The sequence below is a fragment of the Saccopteryx bilineata genome, chromosome 10 (assembly GCF_036850765.1).
Source record: "Saccopteryx bilineata isolate mSacBil1 chromosome 10, mSacBil1_pri_phased_curated, whole genome shotgun sequence".
Lineage (NCBI taxonomy): Eukaryota > Metazoa > Chordata > Mammalia > Chiroptera > Emballonuridae > Saccopteryx > Saccopteryx bilineata.
Window position 1 is genome coordinate 59,164,978 of NC_089499.1, and position 12,004 is coordinate 59,176,981.

The 12,004-nt window shown below is 47.2% G+C and overlaps 1 protein-coding gene across 1 annotated transcript in view; it reads left to right on the top strand.

Annotated features, from left to right (window-relative positions):
* CACNA2D3 (calcium voltage-gated channel auxiliary subunit alpha2delta 3) overlaps positions 1 to 12,004 on the top strand; it is a 1,003,844-nt gene that overhangs the window by 477,384 nt on the left and 514,456 nt on the right. Inside the window, exons 7-8 of the mRNA XM_066244394.1 lie at positions 7,172 to 7,232; positions 7,336 to 7,486. Coding sequence (XP_066100491.1) covers positions 7,172 to 7,232; positions 7,336 to 7,486 — 212 coding nt within the window. The remainder of the gene's footprint in view (positions 1 to 7,171; positions 7,233 to 7,335; positions 7,487 to 12,004) is intronic.

Genomic DNA, 12,004 nt, shown 5'->3' on the forward strand with positions numbered 1-12,004 from the left:
GAGTGTTATTAAGCGGAAGGGGTGTTTCTTTATTCTTACGAGAGTGTCCCTTGAGCTCTTGCTTTGTGTGGAGCTCTGTGTGAGGCCCTGAGGATAAAGTGGTAACCGGGACAGGAAAGGTCTCCACCGGTGTGTTGCTCCCTCTTGTTGGGACATGTGTTCATCAGGGATTCAGATTGCACGTGACAGAAACCCAGTTACAGCTAGCTCCAGCAAGGACCACGTTTATCGGGCTCGTGTAACTGAAACCCAGCGGTGGTGCTGTTTTGCAGCACAGCTAGACTTCCTTTCATGCCTCATCTCCACCCTCCTGTCTCCTGACCTTGCTTCACCGGGCAGGTGACCTCCTTGTGATGGGGAGCATGGCTGCGGGTTGCAGGATTGCTCCTCCATTATGATCCTGGGGCAGAGAGAACATCAGTCTCAGTAGCTTGGATGAAAGGTCAAGGAGGTCACAGGCCCCCAGACAGAAGCCAGGGACACTGGACAGTAAGAAGGGCCAGTCATCCGAAACCATGGGGGTGAGGAGGACTACTGTGGCCTTGCCCGGAATGGGTACCTAAAGGACTGGGCAGGGACCACCAGGGTAGAGAGACAAGTGAACAGGTCTTCATGGCCCAGTGTGTTTCATGCCAGGGCAGGGGAAGCAGGGCGCTGGAGATCCCAGAAAAGGAGCCCCAATCCCGCCTTCTGGAGGTGGCAGCAGACTCACCAGAAGGAGAATTTGAGTCAGCTGGTAGCACACCTGTGATGGAGTTGTCCGTTTCTGCATAACTTCACGTAAGCCTCCACGAGTTCCACTCATGTGCTGTGAGCATGTTTCTGGAAGGGCTTTGTGTGATGATGGAAATGTTCTGTGTCTACAGTATCTAATGTGGTAGCCACTAATCCCATGTGGCTGTTGAGCACTTGAAATGTGCCTAGTGAGACTGAGGAATTAAAATTTGAATTTTATTTAACTTAATTTAAATTTAAAATTAAATAGCAACATGGGGCTAGTAGCTATTATGTTAAACAGTATAACTGTAGGAAAAGACTTTATTAGTCTGATACTCAGTTTTCAAGGTACTACTGGCATCACCTTTCACTGCCTGCATTGCAGAAGGGTCTCATTGAACAGGGAACTACAGAGAAGCTCTTCTAAATGACACCGACAGTGCGAGGCGAGGGCCTCAGAGCTCTGCAGGCTTGGCCAGGGCTCCTCATAGCTCTGTTTATGTCACGTTCATCTTTGGGAAACTTCGGGAGTGCTGTGAACATTAACGGCCGTGCTGATGACAGTGATAGTGGGTCCTTCTTACTGAGCATTCTACTGGATGCCTGTACAACATTGCCTGGTGTAATCCTCACCATGATTCTAGGAGCTGGAGCTCCTCTCATCCCCATTTCACATGAGGAAACGGAGGTTAGACATTACCTGACTAACCCGAATGCATCACCAGGTAAAAAGGAGTTGGTGATGGTGCTGGTACTTCAATCACCTCTTTCCTTCTTTCTTTGTTCTCACGATAGTTCTTATCCTTTAAATATGAAGTCTGGCCTACAGCCCTGTGCCATCGGACTTCCCATCCCATCTCCTTTACTGGGACACCCCTCTGGGCGGACAGAGACATTTGTTTTGTCCACCACTTATCATCAACCCCAAGAACAACACACTGTAAGTCCTCAGAGTGTATGTGTTAAATGGATATAGCACTCAGTGGATCAAAGTCCATAACTCTCTTATCCCCACCACACTGGTAGTAGCAGCCTTCCCGCCCCAGAAACAGTGGGAAGCGGGTCACTGGCTGCAGTCCAGTGGCACTAAGTGACCAAGGAGGGACTTGGCATAACCAGAGTATAGTGCCATGGTCCCTTTCACCCCCATTGCTCCCTCATCAAGTTCATTATTCTACAACTGTGTGGGGTCCCCATTTCACCCTAGGTGGGGCCACCAGTGCCAATCCGTCCTTCGTGTTCTGACCGCTTCTTAGCCTTTATCCAAAATGATATGGGTGACTGAAAGTTCTGCATAATTGTCCTTAACTGTATCGAGAGAAAAGTGTCTGTCTGTCATAGACTGATCCTGTCTGCTCAAGCACAGACACTAATTACATGTATGCATGATGATAAGGAGCTCTGTTCCTTCCCCACTGCCAGACTGTCAGCACTCCAGAGCCACAGCTCAGGGATGGAGAAGTTCCTGTAGAAGGCTCAGGACCACAAGGGAAACTGACTTTCTTGTCTTCATTATGATTTCTGTGCCATCTGAAGGGGAAAGCTGGTCCACAGGACAGGCGTGAGGAGGAGGACCGATGGCTAAGTGAGGAGTTGTCTGCAGGTTTGCACTTGTACAAGCCATGGGCCAGTAGAAATGCATCGAGTGTGGTGTCTGTGCGCAGCTTGGCCTCGGGCTGCCTCCCGCCTGTCGTCCTCCCCGGCTCAGGTTCAGCAGCCGGTGGTGTGTGGTTGACATTGGAGTTCTTGTCCTTGACCAGCTCAGTGTTAGCACTGGTGAATGATCTTGAAAACCATAGTTTTAGTTTTCATAGCAAATCTTGAGACATTCATTGATCATGGTGATTGATTTCTCAAGAGATTGTTAGGGAAGATGGCATTCGTTGGATGAAGGAGATTTGTTTTTCTTTTCTTTCCTCTGGAGGAATGCATAGCCAGTGTCTCAGAAGACACTTTACAGTTTGACTACAGTTCAGCTCATGTTGAGCTAGTATTTCATTATAGACCAGCTATTTTAGGTCTAAGTTATACTGGGAGGTATTCATTTAAACTTCAGAGTTGGGCCCAAGTAAAAGCTATTTGTTGAGGAAGGAATTGGACAGTGAGGGAGAAACCCCCATCTGCTCCCCTTGATTGTCCTCCCTTTCTTTCTGCATCTTTCTGGGCTGTGTGCTCTCTGGCAGGGAGGGAAGCCCAGGTTGCAGCACGACAGTGTATGTGCAGATGGTGGGTGGAGAAGGTGGCGTGGGAGTCACTGGCAGGGCCCGGGAAGATTTATGGAAAAGACTTGGCACTAAGGAGAGAAAAGCAATGGATTCCGACACCCATTGTTGAGGTAGAGATTTTGAAAAGGGGAGATTAGAGCCAAGAAGAAATAATTACAGAGGCCAAAAAGATATTTGGATTTTTATTGTATCCTTTGATATAGCTCTTAGTTCTGTTGGGCAGTCAAGCCTTTTTGCTGCTGAAATTGTAGTGGCAGCCTGTGACTTGACTTTCAGATGATGTCCTATGAGGCTCTTCTCTAAATGTGAAGTCACATGTTATCCTGGATGAAATTAATTTCCCTCTAATGTTAGTTAGTTTATTGGGTTTTTTTGTATTTTTCTGAAGCTGGAAACGGGGAGGCAGTCAGACAGACTCCCGCATGCGCACGACCAGGATCCACCTGGCACGCCCACCGGGGGCGATGCTCTGCCCATCTGGGGCGTTGCTCTGTTGTGACCAGAACCACTCTAGCGCCTGAGGCAGAGGCCATGGAGCCATCCCCAGCGCCCGGGCCAACTTTGCTCCAGTGGAGCCTTGGCTGCGGGAGGGGAAGAGAGAGACAGAGAGGAAGGAGAGGGGGAGGGGTGGAGAAGCAGATGGGCACTTCTCCTGTGTGCCCTGGCCGGGAATCGAACCCAGGACTTCTGCACACCAGGCCAACACTCTACCACTGAGCCAACCGGCCAGGGCCTAATGTTAGTTTTAATGACTTTTGGGGGACAAACTATGGGATATAGGAATGTTGCACAATATTTTATATTCAATCAGATTGAACACTTGAATTGCAGGAGAGTTTCTGACATTATTTTCAGCTTCATTTAGGGATATGCTGAATGTTCAGAGACCCTGTGCCCTGAAAGCGGAGGAAGGCAGGCCAGCAATTCCTGATGCTGCTGACTGAGCCCCGAGAGCCTCAGGGGGAAGGGTAAATGGCAGCCGAGTCTGCTGAGCTGCTTCACTCCTCCAGACTTCACGTTCCTGCCCCATCCAGCCTGGGTGGGGTCCCCAAAGGCATGTTAGAACTTCCAGAAATTATGAGGCCCTGTCTCAGTAGCTCAGTTAGTTGGAATAGTTAGAGCATCACCAAGGTTGCCAGTTTGATTCCCGGTCAGGACACATACATGAAGCAACCAGTGAATGTATCAATAAGTGGAATCAGGCCCTGGCCAGTTGGCTCAGCGGTAGAGCATCGGCCTGGCGTGCGGGGGACCCGGGTTCGATTCCCAGCCAGGGCACATAGGAGAAGCGCCCATTGCTTCTCCACCCCCTCCCTCCTTCCTCTCTGTCTCTCTCTTCCCCTCCCGCAGCCAAGGCTCCATTGGAGCAAAGATGGCCCGGGCGCTGGGGATGGCTCCTTGGCCTCTGCCCCAGGCACTAGAGTGGCTCTGGTCGCAGCAGAGCAACACCGCGGAGGGGCAGAGCATCGCCCCCTGGTGGGCAGAGCGGTCGCCCCTGGTGGGCGTGCCAGGTGGATCCCGGTCGGGCGCATGCGGGAGTCTGTCTGACTGTCTCTCCCCATTTCCAGCTTCAGAAAAATACAAAAAAATTATAATAATAATAAAATAAAATAAGTGGAATCACAAATCAATGTTTCTCCCCCCAACCCCTACCTCCCTGTCTCTAAAATCAATAAATTAAACATTTATTTTAAAAAACACACTAACAAAGCTTCAGATACTTCTTGGTAACTCTAGTTCTTGTGATTTCTTATCTAGCGTCTGCTTCTCTGCTAAATGTGAGGCTCTCTGAGGGCAAGAGAGGCTGGGCCCATCTTTCTTAGTCACTGCTGTATGTCCATCAGCTGTCAGAGTGCCTGGAAGGAGTTACAAGCCCATTTGCAAGGAAATGATTTCAATTCAAAGGAGAGCACGCTTGGTCACTAATTCCTTTCCCCCAGGCCCTAGCCTGAAGGTGGGAGCTGTGGGAGAGAACCACATGCACACGTCCTCCTCCTGGGCAGCACTGGTGATGGGAAGGATGGATGGAAGAGTGGGGGTGGGGTGAAGGATGATCAGATACGCTTGTTGTCTCAGAACACTACCCACAATTCAGTTCAAGAATCACCCGTTGAACGCCTACCATGAGTCAACATATTAAAAGATAAATTCTCTTTATATTGGACTCAAACCAATTCTTTGTGGAATTACAAATTGGAACATTACCTAGCCTCCCCACGGATATAATTGCATTATGTGTCAAGGCTGTGATTCTAGCTGTACTTGGCTTTATACAAAGCCGTGTGTCAGATGTTTTTAAAACAAATTGCATTCTTGTCCCTCAGTGTACAAAATCGTGTCAGTTTTATTTTATCTTCATTACCTAATGGCCTTCAGTTGGCAGTGGCTTCTCACACTTTTTTTTTCTGATTTGTTACAGAGAACTCATTAAATTAGGCACATTTGCAGGTGGGAAATGTAGGTACAAGGAAGACAGAACAAAATGACTCTTTGGATTACAAACCGCCATCTCACAGTTACCTGTGTAATAAGTTGGGGGTATTACCTTAAGCACGTGACTGTTATTAGCCCAGTGTGGTCCAGAAAGATGCTAGTTATTCATTGAAAAGGAGAATCTCAATGTTACATTATGAGTCACCATTTTTCCCCCATAAAAATAATATTTCTATTCCAATTTTCTTAATTCCAAAGTCTATTTTCAAATCCTCTATCTCTGAGTGGCACTGTTGGTTGAAAGCAATAATTTTTCTAATCTTATTCTTAGGCAGCACTTTTCTTTTTAAGTGAAATTTTATTTTTTTATTTTTTATATTTTTTCAAAGTGAGAAGCGGAGAGGCAGACAGAAAGACTCCCTCATGCTCCTGACCGAGAGCCACCCAGCATTCTCACTAGGGGGTGATGCTCCGCCCATCCAGGGCATTGCTGCATTGCAACCAAAGCCATTCTAGTGCCAGAGTTGGAAGCCATGGAGCCATCCTCAGTGCCTGGGCCAACTTTTGCTCTAATGGAATATTGGCTGCAGGAAGGGAATAGAGAGATAGAGAGAAAGGAGAGAGGGAAGGGTGGAGAAGCAGATGGGCGCTTCTCCTGTGTGCCCTGGCTGGGAATCAAACCCAGGACTTCCACACACCAGGCTGATGCTGTACCACTGAGCCAACCGGCCAGGGCCTAAGTGAAATTTTATTCCTTTTTCCAGAGACAGAGAGAGAGTCAGAGAGACGGATAGATAGGGACAGACAGACAGGAGCAGAGAGAGACGAGAAGCATCAATCATTAGTTTTTTGTTGCTACTCCTTAGTTGTTCATTGATTGCTTTCTCATATGTGCCTTGACCGCAGGCCTTCAGCAGACCGAGTGACCCTTTGCTAAAGCCAGAGACCTTGGGTCCAAGCTGGTGAGCTTTGCTCAAACCAGATGAACCCACCCTGAAGCTAGCAACCTCAGGGTCTTGAACCTGGGACCTCTGCATCCCAGTTCGATGCTCTATCCACTGCTACACCGCCTGGTCAGGCAAATTTTATTCTTAAAAACTAAGTTGTAAATAGAGAATGTCAACCTTGGACACATCCTGACTAGTCGGCATACCACGAGGCTAGGGGTGTTGGCTCCCATTTTATACGTGGGGAAAACTCTCCAGGCCACAAAGCCTGAAATTTGAACTTCATTGTACAGCAGGATCAGGGGCATTTTATTTTATTTTGGTGTGGAAGACTGAACCAAAATTCCTGATTCTAAAAATAGGAGTCGGGAAAGAACAGACCTGTGTGTATTCTGAGATAGCAGCATATCAAATGCTTGTTTCCTGCTATGCGGTAGACATTTCCTTACCCGGGTCCAGGGATGGGGGCCAACTCCGCCCAGAAATCTATGAATGAAGCCCCCAGGTCCAGCAGTTTGAGGGACAGTGAGAAATGACCTTGGCTGACTTTATCATTGGCCACGGGAAGGGGCTGGAGTCATGTCCTTTCTTGATGGACAGCACTTTACTCAAGATGTCACCACTCTGGATCGGGTCCTGCAGCACGTGCGCCCAGGCTGTCTGGCTGCAGAGGTGAGCCCTGACGCGCCTGCCCCTCGTGGGTGATGGAGCAGAGGATGAGCTCTGGGGTTGGTCTTTGCATGTGATTTTTCACTCTGTCCGTTCAGTCAGCAAAGCAGAGCAGCCTTGAAATGCTATGAATAAATATTTGAAGTTTCTGGGTTTCTAATAACTCCATTTTTCTTCTAGGGATTAAATGGGAACCAGATGAGAATGGAGTTATTGCATTTGACTGCAGGAACCGAAAATGGTAAGAAATGGTCAAACCTCTTGGTTCTTTTTAAAAAAGAAAACTTGCAGAGAGGTTCAAGTCATTTTATTTTATTTTTTTACTTTATTTTTTCCTGACCTAGGTATATCCAGGCAGCGACTTCTCCTAAAGACGTGGTCATTTTAGTTGATGTTAGTGGCAGCATGAAAGGTCTTCGCCTGACTATCGCAAAGCAAACGGTCTCATCTATTTTGGACACGCTGGGGGATGATGACTTCTTCAACATAATTGCTGTGAGTGTGGCTGTTTTTGTGCTTTCTGTGCACTTTGGGTTCATTTGATCTTTTAGTAGTAATGGTTAACATTCTTACCACTTTTATATCAGAGCATTAGATGCCCAGGATGAGGAGCGGTGAGTGACCTGTGAGTTCACTGAGTCGTGATGTCGGGGGGTGGGGGGCTCTGGGAGACAGGAATGCACTGAGCACGTTCCCTCCTGACCACGCAGACAGGTGCTCTCATCCAAAAGAGTCACGCGGGACTTGGTTTTCCTGGGGAGCCAACCTTTTCAGAATGAGACCTGGCAAGGTTTTCCTTAACGGCTAGATTTTCTCATGTGGAAATTAACTTTAAGTTGGGTTAGTCTGATGACAATGATAGTAATATCAATCATGATGATAAAGTGACTAAACTGTGGACAGCAGCTGCAGACTCACAGAACAAGAGCGGCATTTCTGAAGTGCCTTCAGGGTGCCCTTTCCTCTGCTCCTCCTGTGTACGCTGGCCGTGTTCCTCACAGCAGCTCTAGGTCATGTGGACGGCTGGGCATTTCTCAAATGAGACTGTTTAGAGGAAGAGTGACAGTGACTTGCCTGAGGTCCCAATCCTGGGAAGGGGGTCCCAGGGACCCAGCCTGGACAGTGACATCCTCTCTGGAAGGAGCATTGACACAGCTGTTCATCTCCAGTTGTTTCCTGTCCTCCCAGGCCACTGTGTGGTTCTCGTCATGTCCCCAGTCCCTCTCACTCTTTTTCCAAAGACTGTAGCCACAATGAGTTTGTTTCTTCTCCGTAAGTACTTAACTAGGTGCTCCTGCATGGGACCACCAGTGCTCTGCATCATCCCCTCTCTCTGGGACGGGGAGTGGCTGTAGCTGGATGGGGAGGCCATGTGGTGAGGAGGGCACAGTTTGGCTTTGGGAATGGGACTTTGTTTTGAATCCTGGTTCTGCCGCATATGACCATGCATCTTGGGACAAATTGCCCGAGTCTGAGCCTCAGCCCACCAGCAGTGAAACTGGTAGTCACATCGCCCAAAGGGCTGCTCCCGATTACCTGCCTGAGCCAGTGCACAGGAGGCCATGGGCAGTGGGAGGGTGCTTTTTGAGGAGTGGGGCAGACATGCTGTGAGAACGCTATTACTGTGGTCGGCCTGGCACCCCCGATCCCCTGAGCAGAATGTGTTGTCAAGGGAGCCTATTTCTGGCAGCCTTCTGCACGGGCACCCACTTTTATTTTCTAGCCAGAGGGCAGGGTGTTTAAAGGACATGGGGTTTGCAGAGAGGATTGCTTGAATTAGTGTCCTGTCTGTGTGTGCTTCTGATGGGACTCTGAGCCAAGAGACACAACCATAGGGCTCCACACTCTATAGCTTCTTTTTTTTTTTTTTTTTTTTTTTTTGTATTTTTCTGAAGCTGGGAACGGGGAGAGACAGACAGACTCCCGCGTGCGCCCGACCAGGATCCACCCGGCACGCCCACCAGGGGCGACGCTCTGCCCCTCCAGGGTGTCGCTCTGCTGCGACCAGAGCCACTCTAGCGCCTGGGGCAGAGGCCAAGGAGCCATCCCCAGTGCCTGGGCCATCTTTGCTCCAATGGAGCCTTGGCTGCGGGAGGAGAAGAGAGAGACAGAGAGGAAGGAGGGAGTGGGGGTGGAGAAGCAAATGGGCGCTTCTCCTATGTGCCCTGGCCGGGAATCGAACCCTGGTCCCCCGCACGCCAGGCTGACGCTCTACCGCTGAGCCAACCGGCCAGGGCTCTATAGCTTCTTAATTTAAAAATACCTAAAGAAGAAAGGGAAAAGGAAGAGAATCATACATTCCATGGAAGCAGGGGTTAGTCTTCTTCATTCATTGCCCTCAGTGCCTAGGACAGTGCCTGGCAAATACTAGGAGTTTAAGTATTTATTGAATGAATAATGCCAGCAGCTGCCTTCCACAGAATGCATAGTGTGTGCCAGCCCCAGCTGCATATCCTATGTGAATTATCTCATTGGATTTTCTCCCACCTCTGTGCCAAGTAGCATCGAGACAAAAGCACTAAGAGGTAGAAATGACCAGCTTAAAGTCACATAGCCAGCAAAGGTGGCACAACGAGGACTCAGAATTGTCTGGCTTTACCTTCTTTTTTTTCCTTTTATTCAGTGAGAGGAGGGGAGGCAGAGAGAAAGACTGCCACATGCACCCCGACTGGGATCCACTCTGGGGCTATGCTCTTCCCACCTAGGGTATTACTCTGTTGCTTGGTAACTGAGCTATTTTTAGCACCTGAGGCAGAGGCCACAGAGCCATTCTCAGCACCCTGGGCCAACTCTCTAGAACCAATCGAGCCATGGCAGGAGGGGAAGAGAGAGAGAGAGAAGGAGAAGGGGGAGGAGGAGGGGTGAAGAAGCAGATGGTCACTTCATGTGCCCTGAGAAGGAATCTGAACCCCGCGGCTTCTACATACTGGCCGACACTCTACCACTGAGCCAGCCGGTCAGGGTCCTTCTCCTGCTTCCTGAGCAGAAGTGAAGAGCATGTAGTTGAGCCCTCTGCCACCTTCTTGTGAAACTCCATGACCAGGGGCACAGTTCTTCCCAAGAAGACTTTCAGATGGAACTTTGCCTTTACAAATCAAGAGAGGTTGCTCTGGTTACCAGCCTCCTTGAGAATATGTAAATGTGGCTGATCCTCACACATCCTGAAGCATTTAGATATAGGAAGCAACTAATTTGGGACTATCTTTCTTATTAATCTTTAATTACTCATTACAGAAGTATTAGAAATTTGCATAATAAGAAGAACTAACTAATTACAGCCTGAATCCTTTATCTGTAAGGATTTATTGTTCTGTTAACAAAACCAATCGATTGAAATAATCTCTGTAAGTTCATTAAGATATACAAACAGTGTCAACTCAATAATGAAGAGAGGGTGATTAAGATAATTAAAAGTGGATATGCCAGTTATTATAGAACAGTTAAGGAAAAAATTATTTTTTTTTACCCCAAATTGTCCCTTTATATAAAGAAATCCATTAGAAGTCCCATTGACCATCTCTATACATCTGTTTATCTGTTTATTAGTTTTCAACATTAATGATCAGCGTTAAAACTAGCTCTGGCCTGCTGGCTTAGTGGATAGAGTGTTGGCTAGGCATATGGATGTCCCAGCATTGATTCCCAGTCAGGGCACACAGGAGAAGCAACCACCTCCTTCTCTCACCCTCCCATTCCCCCTTTTCTCTCTCTTTCCCTCCTACAGCCAGTTGCTGGATTGGTTTGAGTGTCAGCCTCAGGCACTTGCTATTGGTTCGAGTGTCAGCCTTAGATGCTAAAAATAGCTCAGTTTATTCAAGCATTGACACCAGACTGGGTTGCCAGGTTGATTCTGGTTGGGTTGCAGGTGGGAGTCTGTCTCACTATCCCCCCTCCTCTCACCTAAAAAAAAAAAAATGACTATTGCATAATTATTTCAATAACTAGAAAGATGCTCTGAACATTTTTACTTGAAGCCTTTATAGTAAAATCATGAATTCTGTTCCCCTAAAGAATAAGGGAATAGATTAAATATGTTAGCAGATTTATATCAAAAGCCTAAGGTTACAAAAGGAACTGCTAATTAACAATAACTTTTACACATCGATTTATTTTAATGTAGGCAACACATGTAAAATTTTAAACAATTCAGAAATATACATGAATATACATAATATTTCCACAAAAAATAGAATAACATTTTATAGAATATTCAGCAACTTTTATACTCATATGTATTTGAAAAGCAGGACATTTTACAATCTGTAGTTAACAGTGATTTTTTCAATCCATTTTCCTTTGATGAGCTTACGCAGTTACTGATCTCTTTTCCACTCAAGAATGCTGCAGTAAATGGACTTGTTCATATATTTTTTTCAGGGTTGGCTGTGCTTCTATTGAGTAAAATCTAGAAGTGAAATTGCTGCACCAAAGGGTGTGCACATAGTTAGGTACTGGAATGTCCACTAAGTAGGGTAATGTTTACACACTTAGAAACTATAGTAGTTAGCTCCACCTTCTGTAACAAAATACAACCGGGTGGCCTTAACCAGTGTTTTTTGACTACAGGTTTGCAGACTGGTCCACCAGAAATTTTGTGTCGGTCTGCAAAAGAGTTAACTACCCTATGTTGTATGATTATAAACCCAATGATCTTAGTTGAATTTGCTTATGCTGAGTGATCTCTGCCTTAGTGGTCCCCAAAATCTATTTTTACTGGTCCCCAAGTATAAAAAGGTTGAAAACCACTGGCTTAAACAACAGAAATATATTTACTCAGAGTTCTAGAGGTTGGAAAGTCCGAGATCAAGGTTAGGTAGGGTTTGGTTTTTGGCGAGGATTCCCTTTCTGACTGAGACAGTGACCTTCTCTCTGTTACTCAGATGGCCTTTTCTCTGTATGTGCTCGTGGAGCCAGAAAGAGAGCGAGTGAGCGAGCACTCTCATGGCTCCTCTTATAAGGGCATGCTCAGAGGCAGGTTTAACAGTGGGTGTACTGGACGCACGCCCTGGGCCC